The sequence below is a fragment of the Perca flavescens genome, chromosome 23 (assembly GCF_004354835.1).
Source record: "Perca flavescens isolate YP-PL-M2 chromosome 23, PFLA_1.0, whole genome shotgun sequence".
NCBI lineage: Eukaryota > Metazoa > Chordata > Actinopteri > Perciformes > Percidae > Perca > Perca flavescens.
In genome coordinates, this window is record NC_041353.1 from 13,251,432 (window position 1) to 13,276,547 (window position 25,116).

General features: G+C 35.0%; 1 protein-coding gene and 1 long non-coding RNA gene across 4 annotated transcripts in view; one reads left to right on the plus strand and one right to left on the minus strand.

The window, feature by feature from the left end:
• Positions 1–738: 738 nt before the first annotated feature.
• Positions 739–24,894, plus strand: LOC114550431 (uncharacterized). Its single transcript, XR_003691695.1, has 6 exons — positions 739–1,332; positions 12,612–12,676; positions 14,850–15,027; positions 15,946–16,053; positions 16,922–17,129; positions 23,777–24,894. It is a non-coding gene; the product is annotated as an uncharacterized LOC114550431 (long non-coding RNA).
• The window catches only part of LOC114550430 (putative homeodomain transcription factor 2), a 42,434-nt gene continuing 28,398 nt past the window's right edge, over positions 11,081–25,116 (minus strand). For 2 of the 3 annotated variants that reach the window (XM_028571212.1, XM_028571211.1), the window contains 16 exons: positions 24,442–24,600; positions 23,746–23,911; positions 21,815–21,976; positions 19,745–19,973; positions 19,513–19,659; positions 18,287–18,443; positions 18,092–18,162; positions 17,691–17,819; positions 17,475–17,560; positions 16,912–17,104; positions 16,278–16,409; positions 15,953–16,039; positions 14,842–14,997; positions 14,665–14,760; positions 14,375–14,500; positions 11,081–13,455 (listed from right to left, as the gene is read on the minus strand). In XM_028571212.1, the coding sequence (XP_028427013.1) occupies positions 13,435–13,455; positions 14,375–14,500; positions 14,665–14,760; positions 14,842–14,997; positions 15,953–16,039; positions 16,278–16,409; positions 16,912–17,104; positions 17,475–17,560; positions 17,691–17,819; positions 18,092–18,162; positions 18,287–18,443; positions 19,513–19,659; positions 19,745–19,973; positions 21,815–21,976; positions 23,746–23,911; positions 24,442–24,600 (2,117 nt within the window). In that variant the 3' untranslated portion in view covers positions 11,081–13,434. The remainder of the gene's footprint in view (positions 13,456–14,374; positions 14,501–14,664; positions 14,761–14,841; positions 14,998–15,952; positions 16,040–16,277; positions 16,410–16,911; positions 17,105–17,474; positions 17,561–17,690; positions 17,820–18,091; positions 18,163–18,286; positions 18,444–19,512; positions 19,660–19,744; positions 19,974–21,814; positions 21,977–23,745; positions 23,912–24,441; positions 24,601–25,116) is intronic. The other variant, XM_028571213.1, reaches the window with a different exon arrangement.

Below are 25,116 nucleotides of genomic sequence, written 5' to 3' on the forward strand. Positions count from 1 at the left end.
GCATGGCCCCCACAGAGCCCTGATCTCAGCATCCTCCAGTCTGTCTGGGATTACATGAAGAGACAGAAGGATTTGAGGAAGCCTACATCCAAAGAATATCTGTGGTTAGTTCTCCAAGATTTTTGGAACAACCTACCAGTTGAGTTCCTTCAAAAAATGTGTGCAAGTGTACCTAGAAGAATTGATGCTGTCTTGAAGGCAAAGGGTGGTCACACCAAATATTGATTTGATTTAGATTTATCTTCTGTTCATCACTGCATTTTGTTAATTGATGAAAATAAACTATTAACGCTTCCATTTTTGAAAGCATTCTTAGTTTACAGTGCTTGTCTCATCTTAGCCTCTTTCTTGACGCACTTTACTCCTCAAATAGCCTACTTCTCCCCAAAATACCGGTGTTGTATCGAACTCTGTTACCCCATCGAGATCTGTTCCAACTTCCCTCCTACCTAATACATATGAACCAAAACGCATACGGAGGGGGGGCACTACGCGTTTTAACAGGGGGAACAGACTTCTCATCTAATCAGCCAATCACGTGGCAGCAACTCAATGCACCCGTGAACCTGATGAGCTAGCAGAAGGCTATCCCGACCGCCGCGCCGCCGCCACTGTCAACTAAGAAAAGTAAACTGAGGCTACATGCAAGGGGTCTTCGGAATTGGATAATAGAAGATTGGAATAACGTTGTCTGGTGTGATGAGGCTCGATTTCTGCTGTGACATTCAGATGGTAGGGTCAGAATTTGGCGTAAACAAGAAAGCATAAATTCATCCTGCCTTGTGGCAATTCGGTTCAGGCTAGTGGTGGTCGTGCAATGGCGTGGCCGGGAGGTATTTGCGTTGCACTCTTTGGGACACTTAGTACCAATTGAGCCTCGTTAAGCGCCATAGCTTACCTGAGTATTGTTGCTGACCATGTCCGTCCCTTTACGACCACACTGTACCCATCTTCCAATGGTTATAAGCTACCCCAGCAGGATAACGCGCCGTGCCCTAATGCCCAAATCCTCTCAAACTGGTTTCTTGAACATGACTATGCGTATACTGTACTCGCATAACCCACAGTCTACACATCTAACTACATCTAAATCCAATAGAGCACATTTGGGATGTGGTGGAATAGGAGTTTCGCATCATGGACGTGCAGCCGACAAATCAGCAGCAACTGCATGATGCTATCATGTCAACATGGACCAAAACATCTAAGGAATGTGTCCAGGCCCTTGTAGAACCTGTGTAGGCCTATGCCACGAAGAATTAAGGAAGGCAGTTTCGAAGGCAACACTGGATCCAACCCGGCACCAACAAGGTGTACCTATTAAAGTGGACGGTCAGTTATTTTATGTTTGTACTTTAATTGCTGTATATTAAAAATGTAAAAGAAAAAACATTTGAATTATACAAGGGACAGTAGGCTATCTTTAAGTTAAAATGTTAAAATATAGTATTCAGTTTAAGCAAGACATTATGATAACCCACAGAGCCATACAAAAATTATACATGTCAATAAAAAGGCATACAAAATGTAATAAAAAATCATACTAGGCTATGTCAAAAAAAGTAAAAATTATGCTCGATGCTGGAAGATTTGGCGTCACCTTTGACCTTTTTAACTTTAATATTATGTCGAAAAAGGGTACAGTTAAGTGTCATAAAAAGTCATAGTAAATCTGTTTTTATCTAGTATGTCGAAAAAAGTGAAAAAGCCATAGTATAGTATGTCGAAAAAAGTGTTATAAAAGTGATATTATTGTATGTTGAGAAAAATGACAAAAAAGCCATAGTATAGTATGTAGAAAAAAGTGATGATAAAGTCATAGCACAGTATGTCGAAAAAAGCCATAGTATAGTATGTCAAAAAAAGCAATAAAAATTCATAGTATAGTATGTCGAAAAAAGTGATATAAAAGCCATAGTATAGTATGTCGAAAAAAGTGATAAAAAAGCCGGAGAAAATGATAAAGAAGCGATAGTAAAGTATGTCGAAGATAGCCATAGTATAGTACATCGAAAAAAATGATAAAAAAGCCATAGTATAGTATGTCGAAAAAAGTAATAAAAGCCATAGCTATGGCTTTTTTATCCTTTTTTTCGATTGTACTATGCTATGGCTATCTTCGACATACTATACTATGGCTTTTATATCACTTTTTTCGACATACTATACTATGACTTTTTATTACTTTTTTCGACATACTATACTATGGCTTTTTTATCACTATTTTTGACATACTATACTATGACTTTTTGTCAACATACTATACTATGGCTTTTTTATCATTTTTTTCAATGTACTATACTCTGGCTATCTTCGATATACTATGGCTTTTTTATCACTATTTTCGACATACTATACTATGACTTTTTGTCAACATACTATACTATGACTTCTTTATCATTTTTTTCAACATACTATACTATGGCTTTTTTTCCTTTTTTTCGATGTACTATACTATGGCTATCTTCGACATACTATACTATGACTTTTTATTACTTTTTCGATATTCTATACTATGGCTTTTTTATCCCTTTTTTCGATGTACGATACTATGGCTATCTTCGACATACTATACTATGGCTTTTTTTATAATTTTTTTCGACATACTATACTATGACTTTTTGTCAACATACTATACTATGGCTTTTTTATCACTTTTTTCGATGTACGGTACTATGACTTTTTGTCGACATACTATACTATGGCTTTTTTATCACTTTTTCCGACATACTATACTATGACTTTTTATCATTTTTTTTGACATACTATACTATGGCTTTTTTATCATTTTTTTCGGCTTCTTAATCACTTTTTTCGACATACTATACTATGGCTTTTTTCAACATACTATACTATGGCTTTTTTATCCTTTTTTTCAATGTACTATACTATGGCTATCTTTGACATACTATACTATGGCTTTTATATCACTTTTTTCGACATACTATACTATGAATTTTTATTGCTTTTTTCGACATACTATACTATGGCTTTTTTATCACAATTTTCGACATACTATACTATGACTTTTTGTCAACATACTATACTATGGCTTTTTTATCACTTTTTCCGACATACTATACTATGACTTTTTTATCATTTGTTTCGACATACTATACTATGGCTTTATTTTCTTTTTTTTCGATGTACTATACTATGGCTGTCTTCGACATACTATACTATGGCTTTTTTTTCACTTTTTTCGACATACTATACTATGACTTTTTGTCGACATACTATACTATGGCTTTTTATAATTTTTTTCGACATACTATACTATGGCTTTTTATCATTTTTTTCGACATACTATACTATGGCTTTTTTCTTTTTTTTTCGATTGTACTGTGCTATGGCTATCTTCGACATACTATACTATGGCTTTTTTATCCCTTTTTCCGACATACTATACTATGGCTTTTTTATCCCTTTTTTCGATGTACGATACTATGGCTATCTTCGACATACTGTACTATGGCTTTTTTATCCCTTTTTTTGATATACTATACTATGGCTATCTTCGACATACTATACTATCGCTTTTTTATCATTTTTTTCGGCTTTTTTATCACTTTTTTCGACATACTATACTATGAATTTTTATTGCTTTTTTCGACATACTATACTATGTCTTTTTTATCACAATTTTCAACATACTATACTATGACTTTTTGTCAACATACTATACTATGGCTTTTTTATCACTTTTTTCGATGTACGGTACTATGGCTATCTTCGACATACTATACTATGGCTTTGTTATCACTTTTTTCGATGTACTATACTATGGCTATCTTTGACATATTATACTATGGTTTTTTTATCATTTTTTTCGGCTTTTTAATCACTTTTTTCGACATACTATACTATGGCTTTTTTATCCCTTTTTTCGATGTACGATACTATGGCTATCTTCGACATACTATACAATGGTTTTGTTATCACTTTTTTCGACATACTATACTATGGCTTTTTTATCATTTTTTTAGACATACTGTACTATGGCTTTTTTATCCCTTTTTTCGATATACTATACTATGGCTATCTTCGACATACTATACTATGGCTTTTTTATCATTCTTTTTTATCATTTTTTTCGACATACTATACTATGGCTTTTTTATCCCTTTTTTCGATATACTATACTATGGCTATCTACGACATACTATACTATGGCTTTTTTATCACATTTTTTCGACATACTACTATACTTTTATGACATACTTTTTATCATTTTTTCGACATACTATACTATGGCTTTTTTATCATTTTTTTCGATATACGATACTATGGCTATCTTCGACATACTATACTATGGTTTTGTTATCATTTTTTTCGACATACTATACTATGGCTTTTTATCATTTTTTCGACATACTATACTATGGCTTTTTATCACTTTTTCGACATACTATACTATGACTTTTTATTCTTTTTCGACATACTATACTATGGCTTTTTTTATCCCTTTTTTTTTCGATACATACTATACTATACTATGGCTTTTTTTTTTCTTTTTTTCGATATACTATACTACTTTTTATACATACTATACTATTTTTTGACATACTATACTATACTATTTTTTTATCACTTTTTTCGACTATACTATACTTTTATACTTTTTTTCGACATACTATACTATGGCTTTTTTATCACTTTTTTCGACATACTATACTATGGCTTTTTTATCACTTTTTTCGATGTACGATACTATGGCTATCTTCGACATACTATACTATGGTTTTTTATCACTTTTTTCGACATACTATACTATGGCTTTTTTATCATTTTTTTCGACATACTGTACTATGGCTTTTTTATCACATTTTATATGCTATTTTCGACATACATACTATACTATGGCTTTTATATCACTTTTTTCGACATACTATACTATGACTTTTTATTACTTTTTCGATATACTATACTATGGCTTTTTTATCCCTTTTTTCGATGTACGATACTATGGCTATCTTCGACATACTATACTATGGCTTTTTTATAATTTTTTTTCGACATACTATACTATGGCTTTTTATAATTTTTTCGACATACTATACTATGGCTTTTTTCTTCTTTTTTTTTTTGATTGTACTATGCTATGGCTATCATTTTCGACATACTATACTATGGCTTTTTATCATTTTTTTCGACATACTATACTATGACTTTTTATCATTTTTTTCGACATACTATACTATGGCTATCTTTTTTTCTTTTTTTTTTTTTTGTACTATACTATGGCTGTCTTGACATACTATACTATTTTTTTTTTTTTCTTTTTTCGACATACTATACTATGACTATACTGGCTTTTTTGTCGACATACTATACTATGGCTTTTTATCATTTTTTTCCACATACTATACCATGGCTTTTTATCATTTTTTTCGACATACTATACTATGGCTTTTTTTCAACATTTTTTTTTTTATGACATTTTTTTGTACTGTACTATGGCTATCTTGACATACTATATACTATGGCTTTTTATCACTTTTTCCGACATACTATACTATGACTTTTTTATTTTTTTTTCGACATGCTATACTATACTGGCTTTTTTTATATCCCTTTTTTCGATGTACGATACTATGGCTATCTTCGACATACTATACAATGGTTTTGTTATCACTTTTTTCGACATACTATACTATGGCTTTTTTATCATTTTTTTCGACATACTGTACTATGGCTTTTTTATCCCTTTTTTCGATATACTATACTATGGCTATCTTCGACATACTATACTATGGCTTTTTTATCATTTTTTTCGACATACTATACTATGGCTTTTTTATCACTTTTTTCGACATACTATACTATGGCTTTTTTATCCCTTTTTCGATGTACGATACTATGGCTATCTTCGACATACAATACTATGGTTTTGTTATCACTTTTTTCGACATACTATACTATGGCTTTTTTATCATTTTTTTCGACATACTATACTATGGCTTTTTTTATTTTTTTCGACATACTATACTATGGCTTTTTTATATCACTTTTTCGACATACTATACTATGGCTTTTATATCACTTTTTCGACATACTATACTATGAGCTTTTATATCACTTTTTTCGACATACTATACTATGACTTTTTATTACTTTTTCGATATACTATACTATGGCTTTTTTATCCCTTTTTTCGATGTACGATACTATGGCTATCTTCGACATACTATACTATGGCTTTTTTTATAATTTTTTTCGACATACTATACTATGGCTTTTTATAATTTTTTCGACATACTATACTATGGCTTTTTTCTTCTTTTTTTTCGATTGTACTATGCTATGGCTATCTTCGACATACTATACTATGGCTTTTTTATCACTTTTTCCGACATACTATACTATGACTTTTTATCATTTTTTTTGACATACTATACTATGGCTTTTTTATCACTTTTTTCGATGTACGATACTATGACTTTTTGTCGACATACTATACTATGGCTTTTTTATCACTTTTTTCGATGTACTATACTATGGCTATATTTGACATACTATACTATGGCTTTTTTATCACTTTTTCCGACATACTATACTATGACTTTTTTATCATTTTTTTCGACATACTATACTATGGCTTTATTTTCTTTTTTTTCGATGTACTATACTATGGCTATCTTCGATATACTATACTATGGCTTTTTTATCCCTTTTTTCGATGTACGATACTATTGCTATCTTCGACATACTATACTATTGCTTTTTATAATTTTTTTCGACATACTATACTATGGCTTTTTTATCCCTTTTTTCGATGTACGATACTATGGCTATCTTCGACATACTATACTATGGCTTTTTTTATAATTTTTTTCGACATACTATACTATGACTTTTTGTCAACATACTATACTATGGCTTTTTTATCACTTTTTTCGATGTACGGTACTATGACTTTTTGTCGACATACTATACTATGGCTTTTTTATCACTTTTTCCGACATACTATACTATGACTTTTTATCATTTTTTTTGACATACTATACTATGGCTTTTTTATCATTTTTTTCGGCTTCTTAATCACTTTTTTCGACATACTATACTATGGCTTTTTTCAACATACTATACTATGGCTTTTTTATCCTTTTTTTCAATGTACTATACTATGGCTATCTTTGACATACTATACTATGGCTTTTATATCACTTTTTTCGACATACTATACTATGAATTTTATTTATTTTTTTTCGACATACTATACTATGGCTTTTTATCACAATTTTCGACATACTATACTATGACTTTTTTGTCAACATACTATACTATGGCTTTTTTATCACTTTTTCCGACATACTATACTATGACTTTTTTATCATTTGTTTCGACATACTATACTATGGCTTTATTTTCTTTTTTTTCGATGTACTATACTATGGCTGTCTTCGACATACTATACTATGGCTTTTTTTCACTTTTTTCGACATACTATACTATGACTTTTTGTCGACATACTATACTATGGCTTTTTATCATTTTTTTCGACATACTATACTATGGCTTTTTATCATTTTTTTCGACATACTATACTATGGCTTTTTTTTTTTTTTTTTTTTTTCGATTGTACTGTGCTATGGCTATCTTCGACATACTATACTATGGCTTTTTTATCACTTTTTTCGACATACTATACTATGGCTTTTTTCGACATACTATACTATGGCTTTTTTATCCTTTTTTTCAATGTACTATACTATGGCTATCTTTGACATACTATACTATGGTTTTTATATCACTTTTTTCGACATACTATACTATGAATTTTTATTGCTTTTTTCGACATACTATACTATGGCTTTTTTATCACTTTTTCCGACATACTATACTATGACTTTTTTATCATTTTTTCGACATACTATACTATGGCTTTTTTTTTTTTTTTTTTTTCGATGTACTATACTATGGCTGTCTTCGACATACTATACTATACTATGGCTTTTTTTTCACTTTTTTCGACATACTATACTATGACTTTTTGTCGACATACTATACTATGGCTTTTTTATCACTTTTTTCGACATACTATACTATGGCTTTTTTATCCCTTTTTTCGATATACTATACTATGGCTATCTACGACATACTATACTATGGCTTTTTTATCACCATTTTCGACATACTATACTATTACTTTTTGTCGACATACTATACTATGGCTTTTTTATCACTTTTTTCGACATACTATACTATGGCTTTTTTATCCCTTTTTTCGATGTACGATACTATGGCTATCTTCGACATACAATACTATGGTTTTGTTATCACTTTTTTCGACATACTATACTATGGCTTTTTTATCATTTTTTTCAACATACTATACTATGGCTTTTATATCACTTTTTTCGACATACTATACTATGGCTTTTATATCACTTTTTTCGACATACTATACTATGGCTTTTATATCACTTTTTTCGATATACTATGCTATGGCTTTTTTATCCCTTTTTTCGATGTACGATACTATGGCTATCTTTGACATACTATACTATGGCTTTTTTTATAATTTTTTCCGACATACTATACTATGGCTTTTTATAATTTTTTCGACATACTATACTATGGCTTTTTTCTTCTTTTTTTTCGATTGTACTATGCTATGGCTATCTTCGACATACTATACTATGGCTTTTTTATCACTTTTTCCGACATATTATACTATGACTTTTTATCATTTTTTTGACATACTATACTATGGCTTTTTTATCACTTTTTTCGATGTACGATACTATGACTTTTTGTCGACATACTATACTATGGCTTTTTATAATTTTTTCGACATACTATACTATGGCTTTTTTCTTCTTTTTTTTCGATTGTACTATGCTATGGCTATCTTCGACATACTATACTATGGCTTTTTAATCACTTTTTCCGACATACTATACTATGACTTTTTATCATTTTTTTTGACATACTATACTATGGCTTTTTTATCACTTTTTTCGATGTACGATACTATGACTTTTTGTCGACATACTATACTATGGCTTTTTTATCACTTTTTTCGATGTACTATACTATTGCTATCTTCGACATACTATACTATTGCTTTTTATAATTCTTTTCGACATACTATACTATGGCTTTTTATAATTTTTTTCGACATACTATACTATGGCTTTTTATAATTTTTTTTGACATACTGTACTATGGCTTTTTTATCCCTTTTTTTGATATACTATACTATGGCTATCTTCGACATACTATACTATCGCTTTTTTATCATTTTTTTCGACATACTATACTATGGCTTTTTTTTCACTTTTTTCGACATACTATACTATGACTTTTTGTCGACATACTTTACTATGGCTTTTTTTCACATTTTTCGACATACTATACTATGGCTTTTTATCATTTTTTTCGACATACTATACTATGGCTTTTTATCATTTTTTTCGACATACTATACTATGGCTTTTTTCTTTTTTTTTCGATTGTACTGTGCTATGGCTATCTTCGACATACTATACTATGGCTTTTTTATCACTTTTTCCGACATACTATACTATGACTTTTTTATCATTTTTTTCAACATACTATACTATGGCTTTTTTATCCCTTTTTTCGATGTACGATACTATGGCTATCTTCGACATACTATACAATAGTTTTGTTATCACTTTTTTCGACATACTATGGCTTTTTTATCATTTTTTTCGACATACTATACTATGGCTTTTTCATCCTTTTTTCAATGTTCTATACTATGGCTCTATTCGACATACTATACTATGGCTTTTATATCACTTTTTTCGACATTCTATACTAAGACTATCTTCGACATACTATACTATGGCTTTTTTATCACTATTTTCGAAATACTATACTATGGCTTTTTATCGACATACTATACTATGGCTTTTTTATCCCTTTTTTTGATGTACTATACTATGGCTTTTTTATCATTTATTTCGACATACTATGGCTATTATCATTTTTTTCGATGTACTATACTATGGCTATCTTCGATATACTATACTATGGCTTTTTTATACCTTTTTTCGACATACTATACGATGGCTTTTTCATCCTTTTTTCAATGTTCCATACTATGGCTATCTTCGACATACTATACTATGGCTTTTTTATCCCTTTTTTCGACATACTATACTATGGCATATGGATATATATGGATACAAAAAGTCTGTCTTTTATATCACTTTTTTCGACATACTATACTATAGCTTTTTTATCATTTTTTTCGACATACTATACTATAGCTTTTTCATCATTTTTTTTCGACATACTATACTATGACTTTTTATTACTTTTTTCAACATACTATACTATGGCTTTTTCATCACTCTTTTCAATGTTCTATACTATGGCTATCTTCGACATACTACTATACTATGGCTTTTATATCACTTTTTTCGACATACTATACTATGGCTTTGTTATCACTTTTTTTCGACATACTATACTATGGCTATCTTTGACTTACTATATTATGGCTTTTTTCTCATTTTTTTCGACGTACTATGCTATATCTTTTATATCATTTTTTTTTCAACATACTATACTATGACTTTTCATTACTTTTTTCGACATACTATACTATGGCTTTGTTCGACATACTATACTATGACTTTTTTTTTTCCAACATACTATACTATGGCTTTTTTATCACTTTTTTCGATATACTATGACGTTTTATCACTCATTTTCGACATACTATGCTATGGCTTATTTCGACATACTTTGCTGTTTTCATCACCTTTTTCAACATACTATGACTTTTTTAAATAATTTCTTTCGACATACTATACTATGCCATTTTTATGCTATGACTTTTTTCAACATACTATACTATTTTTATCATTTTTATTCGACATACCTATGACTTTTTATAATTTTTCTCGACATACTATTGACTTTTTTCGACATACTATGACTTTTTATGACATCGTATAGTATGTTGAAAATGTGATTAAAAAAGTGATACAGTATGTCGAAAAAATGTAAATAAACTCATGTTATGTTCATGTAATTCATGTCTCATTCATAATGTCTTTTAGTGGGATCTTTATAATACTGAAAGACAACAAAAGAATCAGTGAGTCAACATAATTTTTTTATTTTTCTTATAAAAGGTAGACCTTGTAGACAGACCAGTTCACAAAAAAGTGTAATATTCAGACTCTTTGAAACAGAAACACATGGAGTCCTTTACCTAGATTAATTTCCATACATACATTTCAAACTTATTTGTTCCTTAAAAACACAGTAAAACGTGCATCTCCTTTCCCACAAGCGTGAGAAACAACCTTTACAAATGAATAATGAAAGAACAAAAAACACACAATAATACAACTTAAAGTATTTCCAAAGGGAAACAAATATATTTTAAAGCATAGTACTGCAAATACATTCTTTTTTCCAGCAGAAACAAAACTAAAATAAGCACTTTGGTCTTCCTCTTCAAATACACTGAAGCTGATTATGTTAGCATTTTTATGAATGAAAGTCCGATAGCTGAGGCAACATTTTAAATCACATTTAAGATATTTTCTGTGGGTATGATAACTGCATGTACCATGTGGGATTTACTACAGAGAGTGATGTGAATTGTCGATCCAATATTCTTAAGTTCAGAGCTAGCATTCGCTTGAACAGCAAATGCATACTGTGTCAAGCAGCTGAGGTACAAATAAATTTCTCTTGACATTGAAACAAGATGTTACTTCTACCTTTCTATTTTAAATCGGTTTTTAAAGTGCATTTCTTTATTCATGTTTAACTGGAGTGTTTAGGAACCTGTGACGGACTGACTTTACTTGTCATGCGCATGAATCTACCGTCTAATTAGCTCTGAGAGTTTGATATCAAATTCTGTACAAAATCCACAGAATTTCTAAACTGGTGACATGATGGAACAGTTTAATCTTGGCCGACACAAACTGACCAATCAGACAGTTGAAAAAAAAATTTCCCCCAAGAGCTAAACTCTTCATGCTGCTATGATATATGCAGGCGTTCAACCAAACTGCAACACAGCTACAATACTAAAATAATTCCTTTTTTGTCAGAGGAGCTCCAAAAAGCTAGATTGAATTGTTTTGTAGTAATATATCATTACTTATTTTAGAATAGAACAATACATTGTGTCCAAAATCACCCTCTCATTCACTATTTTCTATAGATTATACACCCAATAGTTTCATCTATAGCAAATGGTAAATTCATATTTCTATATAGAGCAAACATTTCAGACAGTTTCAGTTTGACACAAATCAGTGTAAACTCAATCAGGAACTGAAATAAGAAAACACCTGACTCCGATCTAATACTAAAAGGAAGTGACTGTATGTTTACCAATTTAGGAAGTAGATTTGCATGCAGAGAATAAGCCAATGTCCTAATATTTGCACTTAACCAAAGTTAAGTCGTAAATGCTCTGCTAGTCATTTTAACCAGGTTTCTACCTACAGTACACGTATTACGCGTATTACTGGAAATACTATCAAATGATATGGGTCATGAAATCAAACTCTGTGAAGGGGTCTTTTTAAAACTAAGAAAGAGTTGTGTCTGTAAATGTCACCTATTATGTTATTTTCATTAACTGGATGATTGTTTCTTTGCAGTGCCGATGTCGTCTGGCTTTTCACCTCTCCCCAGGGAGAACAAAACCTAGCAACAATTTTATCAGGTAAGTCAGCAAATTAAAAACTTTACCTGCAGCACTTGTGATTCATTAACAGATAAATGTAATTTATTTTCTTAAGGGTCAACACCTGGGAGCTGGTAAGAATAGGGAATAGAGGTCAAATGCCAGAAATTTTAGTTGACCATTGTCTGCATGAAGCAGCAAAATATGAGATAAAGTATCCTTGTAAATATGAGGATATACTCTGGTTGAAGCATCTAACAATGTCTTTAATCAATTCAAATGTAACCATTAGTTTGCAATTAATTTAGAAACTCGTCTTGACTAACATGTATTTTTGTAACAGACTTTTAAGGTTGTAACAGAGTTCGAAATTGTGTTTTAAAATATAATCAACATATAAATAGTTTAACACAATAAAATGATGGTTGTCCCATCGGCAGCTCAATACTTTTGCCTTCAAGTATGTGAGTTGAAATTAAAACTGAACTGTTGCAAATGCAGCTGAGAACCTAAACCATCATGTTAAACAAACATAGTTACGCTTAATAATAATAATACTTATACTTTTTGTAGACATTGTTCTGTGTCGTTAAACAAAACCACAATTCAAATAAACAAAACTACAATTCAAATAAACCCTAAGTAAAAACACTGAGTGGGTAAATAAATAGTTTTTGAATTGCACAAAGTGGTAACGTTGAAGGTGAAAGCACTCCAATATGTCGAGATCTGCGTTCAGTCTTTCATTAAATCAGTTAGACGAGCATTCAGGGTCAACGTCGTTTCTCCGTTCACTGTCACGATTTAATCTTCCACAGCTGTGATCAGGAAGAAAGACAAACAGGATTAATACACGTTTTTATCAGTAAACAAGTTTGATGTTCTGCAGTAATAAGGAAAGTCTCCAGTTATGGTTTTAGGTTAAATGCCAGTTCTTTTCCAGCAGAAACATTTTGAAATACCATAAAGTAAAAAAAATATAGTCCATTACAAGTATGAGAAGATCTACCTGTACAATTCTACCAAAGAAAGTACACAGGCAAAAAATAGGCGTGTTCCCGACTAAGAATTGACATTGTCAAGTCTTGCCTATCGTCGACTGATCGGAACTGAATGTAACTGTCTGCAAACTTGGCATCTGTTGTGGACTCAGAGCAGAGTTATAGAAAAGTCTATATTGTAACACAGCTTAATAAAAGATCAAACTTTCTGGCTCTCTGTTCACTCAAAGGTCAGCAGTGTGAAGACAGCTTATTGGTCAACAGCATGAATTTAAGAGTCAAAGTTCAACATTAGTGAACTTCTATGCCTGCGATCTAATCTTGTCTAGCGATGTAATCTTGTGTAGTGATGTAAATGTATTTTGCTGCAACATTGTTTTAAAACAGCCAAATTTGAGAAAGAAAATTAATTTCATTGCAAAAAAAACACATGTTGAGTTCAACTTAGGTGAGTTCTTCACAGTGCTGACCTCAAAGGAGAGAAGAAGCGGTGTTGCATGACTTAATTTTACATAACCCTCCTTTGTTGCAGTATAAACAAAGGTGGCACAAAAGTTGGTCTTCAGTCAGCCGCAAGACAGAAGTGATGGAACAAATATCTTTTTAGGCGAGAGCACAAGTAGTCACTGCATCACCAAACTCGCATTATCACTTTCTGGTCTGGCATGACTTTAACTAGCCTCTCAACCTAATGAAGACTTGTAAAACACCATAAACTACACACACGCATGCTTACCTTCAGGTTAAATCCTAATAGGTCAGATATGACTCCCGACACAGCGGACAGGATGACCACCTGGGTAATGTTGTACAGCAGAGGGTTCATAGTCAAACCATACAACCTGAAAGGAGTGTCCAACTCCTGGAGAGAGAAAGAAAGAGGGATAAACAGTAGTTAAAATTATAAGGCATATTTAAAGACTGTTGGTACAGGTATTAAACAAAAAGAGAGCTCCACCTCAACTAAATGTGGGACTGTAAGGAATCCTGATGATTAGTTAAAGGAGTTGTGAAAACAGACGGTACCTTGAGTAGTTTGGTAGCCAGTTTTAAGACGTTGTTCACCAGTGTCAGCTCCTCCTTCTTGTTAGGCTTCTTCTCCATCTTCAGATACAAGTTGATCTGTGAAACACATAGATCAGTGTCAGTGTTTGAAGACATGTCTGCAGTGTGGTTATGCATGCATGCATGTTCTGTGTGTACCTGTTCAGTGAGCAGTATGGAGGTGTTGCTGTACTTCTTGCTGGTCTCAGAGCCCAGCGTGACGAACCTGAGCAGGAACAGAGACAGACTGGAGCACCAGATCACCAGCTCCCAGTTATAGTGACACTCCAGGAACGTTTCATGGATGTGGAGCAACTGGAGGAAGAGATGCAAGTACATTATTTGGTCTGTAACTGTTAGTCGTCTTGGCTTTCTTATTAACTTAAAGCCCCAACGGTATGTGTAGAACAGAGATCTTCAACAGGGGGTCCTCAGAGTCACTGCAGGGGGGGCTCCAAATTATTGTAATTGTGTTTTTGTTTTTAAATGTCTTAACATGAATCCAACATATTATTAGCAAATATAAATCCCCACTGATGATAGGCTTACTGGCCTATAGGTAGTCACTAGATCCATCCAAAGAGACAGTTAGTCCTAGGGATTCACTGTGCCACATGTATGTTTGACATTAAAAGAGGATTTATAAAATCATACCAACAATTATTTTAATAGCTTAGTATTATATGCAAAAAAGATATCTATAAAGGCTTTAGGCCGCACTACACATTACATTACACAGTTTAATATACAACTTAATTTTATAGAAGGGGGGGTCCCTGCTCTGTCTCTTTCAGTTAAGGGGTCCTTGGTTCAACAAATGTTGAAGACTCCTGGTGTAGAATTAAAGAATATCTGATTTTGGCGCCTACCAGTGGTAGTATTATAAAAATAAAAAATAAAAAAGGACACTGTGGCAGACAATGCACTAAGATGAATGGGCTGAAAGCAACAGACTGCACTAGTTTTCACTGGAGGTTGCCAAAATAATTGACTTATTTGCTTTAATTTGAAAATCTATTTAAACCTGAGGTAAAGTAATGACAATACAGTACAAACACCCAAATCTAGACTACGTCCTCACTAAAAGCTGGATCTATATTTGACATTTGCCTCATTTAAATTACTGAATAGAGACTATTGCCACACTTTACGTGTTTTTGTTTGTAGTCACACAATGTGATAAGGTACTCCTAAACTAACTGGTTTAATGTGAACATACTAAGACATTAAAGCCAGAATGTTTTGATGATTTGACCCACTCAGAAATTACCTGGGCACAGCAGATGAAGACGACAGACAGAGTGAGCAGGAAGGCAGACGACACGATCACATCCACTGAACGCTGAGGACCCCGTCTCTACAAATGCAACAGTACGCAATTTCACTACATTTCATTAATTACAACAGTGAATATTCCCAACTCCCAAATTAATAGATTTGTAAATACAGTTAACATGGATGGATGCACATTGACTCAATTTGTTATTTGCAATAAATTGCATAATTCACAGTCAAGAGACTGGGGGAAAAAAAAGAACTGTTGTCACAGAAACAGTACATTTTTAAAAAGGGCGTGAATATCATCAGTGAAGTACCTTGAGGTAGGAGCGTAATGAGAGCCACATCTTGATGTTCTGAACCTTTTTCAGTCTAAAATGGGGGACTTCAGACTTCCTGGCTCTGCGGGCTGAAGTCAGATGACCAAACAGTTTGGCAAACAGTAGCCTCTGCAAATATGAACATTAATAAGTTTAATCAGTTAGGAGTCACCAAAGTACCAAGTACTGCAGATAGGGCTGGGTACCCAATTATATTTTTTAGTCACCGACCGAATTGCCTCTAAAAGTATCAAGTATCGAAAAATGCCTCATTATTCAATACCAGGAGTAAATATCATCAGCGTCAGGGAGCCAATAAACACGAGCATGCTTCTACAAAGATCTAATGTCTGTGATTGGCTCATGTAGTAGCAGCTAAAAAATAAAAAGATTTGTGCCGTAATGTTGTAATTTCTTGTTGTTTAAAATAATTGGTATCGAAAAGAGTATTGTTAGGAACAGGTACCAAAGTCACGGTACTGGTATCGAAAGTTTTTGAACGATACCCAGCCCTAAATGTAGAGGTTCAGACTGTTAAGTATCCAACTAAGCTTCATACGCAAGTTAAAAAAAACAAAAACATGTGCAGCTTCACCAATAAGAGCAATGATTCATCATTTATTTGTCTCACCTGTTTGTAGGTCCTCTCTGCGACACTGAGCAGGAAGAAAAAGAGCCATATAAGGCAGACCCGCACCAGGAAGCTAAGTGTTACCATGGTGATGACCAAGGCGTCTGATCCAGACCCACCTCCCAGCGCCACAGACAGCAGTTCATTGGCTGAGAGTGCGGTCAGCTGATCAAAGTCACGGTACTGAGCCAGCCTGCAGGAGATGGAGAAAGACTGGCGTAAGTAAAACATCCCTCTGACAGTTTGTAATATGTAGTAAGTAAAACTCTCTGGCATACTTTCTTATTGAATATTTTTTTGTTTATAAATACATCTGTAAGGTTTCCCATTAGTCATCACCATAGTGAAGACTATTCTTCCTGGGTCCAATACAAGACAACCATAAACTAATTAAAGCAGCATACATATTTATATCAAAGCAATGAAAACATCCTGAATTTCATAAAACAAAAAAGGCACAGTAGCATGTTTATAAAAAAAGAAAGAAGACAACAAAATGAATAACATGTGTCTTGAATACCCCAAACTTAATAATGAGGGGACATATGTTATGCAAGCAGTACCTGTATGCAAAAGGCGTGAGGCCGAGAGTCACTGAAACAAGGTTGCCAAATACCTGGTAACCAATACCAGGTGTGTAGAGATTAACCTGTGTAGGGAGGGAGAAAAATGGAACAAAAGTATTTTTTTTAAATCCTTCTACCAAATTTGTTGTTTTGTTTTTTTGCAGACAGGGGTAGGTAAAACATTAAATATGTATTCCGGTGGGGACCACGCACTCTGTTCATGATCATGCCGCTGATCTCCAGGACGGACATGTCGGCCTTCTTACACTCGTTTCCCTCCCACACTATGGCGCTCACTCTCTCTAAACCAGGGTTGGAGCTGTGCATCCAGGGAGCATGACCCTGAGGGAAAGACGTACACACAACATTATTGACCGGTCTATTTACTGCAACCACTTTGCTCTGTAGTACCATCAATAATGGGACTTTGGAGAAACACAGTAAGCAATCAAATGTCTTGGTGATTTGCATGTCAGAAGACGTCTGGGTTGAAACAGGGCTAAATTTGGTTGAAAAATTAACTTATTTTGATTCCTATCTATATTTAGAACTGCAAATCATCAAACTTTAATTGTGAGGTTCACTATCTAGCCCCATGTCTTATGTTTACAGACCTGATGGAAAGGGTCATCTCTGTATTCCTTTTTAGCAGGGGGGCAGACGGGTGCCCCTCCTCCTTCTCCCTCTGTAAAGGAGGAGTCACAGTATTAATTTAAATACAGGGACAGCACATCAAAACTATAAAAGTATTTAAACAAACTAGTCACAAATGCTTCTTTAGCTGTTCTGTGCTAATCTAGTCTTCCTACCGGTCTCTGAGGTGCAGGATGATCTGCACTCTGCACAGTGAAGGAAGTCTTCCCACATCAGGTCCTCGGTCTCAGACTCGTGTCGAGTGCTCTCCGAGTCATGAGTCCTCAGACTGGAACATCTGGAGCTGCAGCTGGTGCCGGACTTGGGCACGTCCTGACAGACAAAAGGGTGGATTGTTATTTTGAGGAAAAATATGGAACAATATTTATATCCTGTTTGCATTGTTCTGACATAAATAGATTAAACTGCAATTTACTTGTGGTAATGGTTGGCACAGGCTGTGATGGCTGGCTTCAGTAATAAACTGGTCAGACAAAGGTTTATGACCTATTTATTGAAAAAACATTAACAGATCATTTTAACTATTTACATATTAAACAAACTAGAATATACATACATACAGATGAAGTGTAGCCTTTAATGTGCTTTGTCAATCAAATAAATCAGTTTTATAATTCAGCCAGAGCTCTAATGTTATAGGCCTATATTAACAACTTGACCATAAAACTATACTATGATCCATACAGACAGTAACATGTTAACACTCTCTCCTCCTATCTCATTTAAGACTAAGGCCATCTAAAGTTCATTCTTGTTCATTATAGACCATTGATCGTTCTTGTGTTTTGGGGATCCGAAAAACGCCGTTTGTACTAAACATGTCTGTCTTGCAGTCATTAAGATCTTATCTGAACAGATTTCTGTCATTCAAACAACTCTGAATTGTAGTTTAAAATGTTTACAGCCAACTTGTCTGGTTTTATTTGGGCTCAAGGCCATAAATACAGTTCATGGATACGGGCACGGAGAACTGAAGGCTCGGTTATAAAGATAAGCTTGAGTGGAGACTGCCGCGGAGAGGGTGAATAACCAGACTCTGATAAATGACGTTCAGGGAGCTTTCACAGCGGTGTGGCCGAGGCGTTTCTACGGTTAATCAGTACATCCGGAAAGCCACAATCACACAAGCTGCACAACTACTAACGTGAAGCCTCTGAGCCCAAAGTGAATGTTTACGCTGTGTCATGCACGCGCAACTTCACGAGGGGGAGGGGTTGGATGCAGCTGGTCTGGGTGCGCTGTAGAAAAAAACATTGTTGATTGGGGGGAAACATGTAATACGGATTTTCTCTACCTGGGCGGGGCGCTCAAGTAGAACCTATGTATAGGAAACACTAAACTGCTCTGAGAAGTTAACGTGTTGCCTTTTGTGTGCGTTTACCTCCGCTGCGTAGTGTTTCTTGTAGTGGTGTGTATTCTTGCGGTTTCTGAGCGTACAGTCGCTGTTCATTCTTTCAACTCCCCTGCGGAGTGCGCTGTAGGATGCTTCAGGGTCCTCCTCACTGGATGCCTCATCTGATGCTGGCTCCTAAAAAGACATGTCAGACAAATCATGGACAGACAGACATTTTATGGGTCTGTTGTCAAACAGTACTTGTGTCTCTGGTTTTTACCTTATTGGCGCTTGCCAACGTCAGTCCCGGGCTGCGGGGTGCGTGAGTGTGTACGGACTGGACGTGAGCGTTCCAGCACACCTCGTCAGCCCTGTTTAGCGACTCACATCGCTGCTCATGGAGCTGAAGCCCCTCCTCGCTGCTCCGATTGGTCACGCGGCCGTCCAGCGACACGTAGCCGTTGTCTGTCTCTGTCGACTTGTCGATGGACAGTTTGGACTTCTTAGATCTAAAAGGAGGAAGCAGAGGAAGGGAAAGAACCAGAGAAAGGGAAGGGGGACAGGCAGAAGAAAAAGTGAGGAGATAGCAATAGAAAAAGATAGACAAGTATAAAAACACAGCAGGAGAGTGAGTTTACCAGTTATGAAGCGGAGTCTCAGAAGCAGACATGCAGTAAGATAAATCACCCTAACAGGTTGCAAGACTGTGGAACATTGATGAACACCAATATTGGAGAGAAAGTGTTGCACAAAACGTGGAGAACTGCTGCTGTACTAACCATTCAAGTAAAATGCTGAAGAAGTTAATATATGAATGGATCATTCAGGGATAAAAGTACTGACAACGTATTGTGGCCAAAAGGAAAACGCAAATGGCAACATGTTTGGTTTGTTGTTTTGGGCTACTGTAGAAACAGAACTCGCTCCGTATGTAAACATAAAGGACTTTAACTGGCAGAGGTGGAAGCGTTGCACCGAGTGCTGAAGTAAGTGTGGCCGATAAACGATGAAACGAAGAAACCAAATCAAGTTCATTCAATTCAATCAAGGCATTTAGTGCTCAGAAACATTCCACACTATTGCAGTCTGCTGAAAGCTATGGCTGAAAGCTGGTCAAAGTAGAAGCTTGGGGAGGAAGCATCTGTCTGAGACAGTTTAAAATTCCAATCATAGACATTTTATTGTTTTAAAGAGGGTAACATTTTAGCTTGAGAAACATTTTAGAATTGTTGATTCATGATAGATTTTTTTCCAGCAAAAGAACAACACCCCGTGCTTCGTCTTGAACATCGCTTGGTCAGCAAGTCAGGCACATCAAAATCAGCTGCAAAGTCCCTCCGTTCCTCACTGAAAACAGCGGTGCCAAAGACTGCTTTCGTTGCTACATTTAGGTGGTTCAGGAATGAAGTTGTACAGCCAATAATATCAATATCAAAGGTGACATTTAGTCAACCTATTAGAAATTTGAGACATTTTCTGGGAAGATAAACGTTAGGAGGAGAAGTGATGTTGCAGCCGAGGCTGGGATTCAGTTCTTGACTTGGTATTTTATTTTCAAAAATAGTGATTTTAAAAAAGGTTCAGAGGGTAACTTTTATAAAAAAAATAATAACGGTCATATTTGCTTAAACTATTGCTGTCACTAAATCCTGACAGCAGCACATTAGACAGCTCGTCTGTGAAAAATCATGTTCCTCTGCCTCCCACGCAACCAAAGATAAACCAATCAGAGCCGAGGAGTTTCTAAGGCAGTGTCAATGGCTGCTCGTGAACTGCAGTCAAACGAACACTGCACTGCTCAAGTACGAATCAAGATTAGGTTCTGTTCTGATTATTTAAGTGGTTTTAGGGAATGTACTGGTACAGTAACAAGTCAGGGACAAAATTACTAATTTAAAGTTTCAAACTGGAAATAAAAACCGGCTTTAAAAAAAAAAAAAAAAGCTCACGATCACGCCAAAGTCGAAAGAACGACATCCCAACTCTGGAAATGAGACCATCTATAGAGCTCATGAATGTAGTGTTTGACACTGCATTAGAGACTCTGCGGCTCTGATTGGTGGTTTTCCTTATGCCATTAGAGCACAGATGATCTGATTCATCAGGATATAGTGAGCAAATATGACAAAAAAATGTATTTATGAAAGTTACCAACTGTTTAAGAGTAACCAGTAAGATTATTTACTGGTTGGACACAAATGTTGTGTAATCTTACAAGACAAAATTTCAGATTTGGAATTTGCCAATTTTACTAATTACTAAAATTAAACTGAAATTCGGTGGCCTGAACCCCAGTCATGTCTTTGTACATCATCTCGTTTTTAGGAAGATGGGAAATTAAAATACACACCCAGCTTTACAGATATCATGCCAGAAATCTTGGAAGAGAGCGCCCAGGCTGTATGTGGTGCTGGCTGAGTGGGAGTGTGGCGCCCCCTCGTGTGTGTTATCGGTAGTGCTAGACCCGTCGCCTTCCCTATGCACCTCCATCTGAGATGCCTTCCTCAACTTCCTTCAGTTTGGAAAGAATAGAGGGTGGAGACAGACTTAGAGAGGGAAATTTGAAACCACAGCAGTGTGTCCACCAGGAACCTGGCTGCATGTTCTCATCGTAATCTATTTAGGTGTTAGCAGTAATTTTAACAAAGAGCAAAGCACTGGTAGCCTAAACTCAGGTACCCGTTAGACACAAATGATGATACAGTTAAAAAGGCAAATTTGACTAAAATCCTCTTTTAGGTTATTATTCTGCAAAAGTAGATGTTTTCATTTAAATCTAGACTTGTTGGTTAAATGTAATAGCTTTCTAATATGAAGAGAAAATTGAATCTGTAGACATCAGCTATCTAATCTTTTAGTTATCTCAGATCGATTTCCTGTATTCATGAAAGACAAATAAAGGGCTTTCAAAACCGGTAAACAAGGGACAAAACAAAGAAAAAATGTCCCAGATAAAATGCAATTAGGATTTAGTTCAAGGTCTACTTTTGCAGGATATTAACGTTAAAGTTAGATTTGGCAGAATTGCTCCTCAAAGATTTGATGAAGGGCATAGACGAGAGGTGAAGGACAGGACTCGTTTTTTGGCTTTCAAATTACACGCCAGGATAAACAAGGGGTTCATAAAAGATTTCATCTATCACTTCTAAAAGAAAATATATATTTGCTGGTTTTGAATTATGAGATTGTATGCATTTTCTGCCCTAGAGACTAATTATAGACTTGGACGAGAAGAGAAAGAGAGAAATGTAGAGAGGAACAGAATTTGTGTAAATATAATTGTACCCTTTTCATGATTTTTCCTCTTTCCTTAATAAAAGAGACCCATGTTTGATTCAGTTAAAGAGCAAACTCCATTACCTCGCTCCCCCCAAACCCTTTCCAAAACTGTGGCATGGTCCAATTTTCTTCCGAAGAGTCTGAAAATTGTCTTAAGTCATTGTGAACCAGAAACAGCAGCTTTAAACTGACAGAGAGAAAACTACAAAACAGCATGTCTAAAAACTACAAAACCACACCAAGTAAAGCAAGCTCTTTTCTACTTTCACACCCAATGAATTCCATTTGTCTTTAACTTATGACATTAGATTTATCATGGAGAGACTTCAAGGCTTTAAGATAAACATGCCTCATTTAGGAACTCATTATCAATTTAAATGACTTGTCTAATTTGCTGGTCCATATCTTCAAGTGTAATCTAGATGGACTACAAAAGTTATTTTTTTCAAGTGATAGTCTTAATTCATGCCCATAAAAGATTCTTTAAAAGAACATAACTGTCAAAATTACACACATTGAGAAAAATTAAAACAATACTAAATGAAGTCACGAAGCTGAGAAGAGTCTGGTGGGCATTGATATTGACAGAAACTTGTGCAAAACTCTCCATGATAAAGATGCTTCTATTTAGTTAGATTTTTTTTGTGAAAGAAGCTGACTGAGAAGTTGTCAGAAAGCAAACGGGGGACACAAAAACAATCCAGCATCAAAATAACTATTAAGTCATTTGTTTCCATAAATTTCTTCCTCCCCTCTTTCTATCTCGTGCTTGTTATCTTAATTTTTCCCTGTAGCCGAACCAGTGGGACTTTCTGGGTGTGGTGTCCTCTAATATTTTCATGTTTTTGGTTAATCTATTTCTCATTCCAACAACTTCCCTCCTTTCTATCCTGCCTCTCCTTTCCTCTCTCCAGCTCTGTAGAATTTCCACTTTACTTTCTGCACTGCTTTCCCTGGACAGGTTTCCACTGATTCTGCTTATTTTTGTTCCCACATGGTTACCTGCGTCTCTTCCCCCCACTGCTGGAGGCAGGTTTTGGGGTCCTGGTGGAGACGATCTGACAGTGGACGGTGCCCAGCAGCAACATGAGCCAGATGGCTCCAAACACCTCGGTGGTCGGTATCCCATGAGGCTGGGGGATGGTCACATACAGGACTGCTGCTGCCACTGCAGGGGAGAGACAAGCGAGCATGCATGGACAAATGGCATTCACCAAATTATTCTTCTGCCCTCTGGTGGTCAAAATCAAATACAGGGTTTGTGAGTGTTTTTATGCTATATACGGGGGAAGTGAGCAGGAAGGGCGGAGGGTTTAAGAGCGAGATGAAGAATAAAATAACAGTCTGGTTCTCGTCAGGGCTGAAAAGGGCATCGTGACGTACGTGGTGGAAAACACTGTTGAGTGGTCTTGGAAGTGTTTGTGCAGCTCTGTAGGAGTAACGCGGGAGTACTCCATGCTTTCAAGATAATTTTCTACACTGCATGCACATTTTTAGATTAGATCCAAGTAGCAGCTGTTGAACATCTTGTGAACTTGGTTTTTGTTAGAAGATTTAAACATCCACTGAGGAAGGATCAATTCAGATACCAGACCAATCAGTAAATGTTTACGCTGCTGCAACTCGCCTCTTAAATCTACTGAACCTCATTAAACACTATTGAAACAAAGAATTATTCTCTCACACACACACACACACCTTGCAGCAAATAGAGAACCAGCAGTAAGAGGAAAATGGTTCTCGAGGTGACCTGGATCCACCATCGATAAAAGAATGGGAAGAAGACAACTCTGACGATGCCTTTCCGGGTCAGTGACGTCCAGGGACTCTCTGGTTTGGCCTTGGCAAACGCCGAACCTGCGGAGGAAGAGAATAAATACACACACTTAGTTTAACAAGGAGAACCAATTACTCAATAGCTATTACTTGACACTATTAGAATATAACAGCAGTCGCAAATAAAGGCTTTTAAACAAAATAAAACTAACAGAAAAGGTTTCAGGAGTAATGTGACCTGGAATTGGGGAGAATTTAACGACACTGGCAGCCAAGGTGACATATTTTACAGCCGTTAGCAAGCATGTAGTTGGGACAATGTTAACACCGCAGTGGCTTAACCCTTGTGTTGTCTTCCTGTCGACAACTTTTTGTTTTTCTGGGTCAAAATTTTAAATTAAAACTTTTTCCAACATTTTTCTCACTTTTGTACAATTTTTTCCTGCACTGACATTTTTGTCACTTTATTTAATTCAAATATTAATTGATTAGTTGTCAACTATTAAATTAATCTGCAACTATTTTGATAATTGGTTTGAGTAATTGTTTTATGAAAAAAGAAGGTAAACATTCTCTGATTCCAGCTTCTTCAATGTG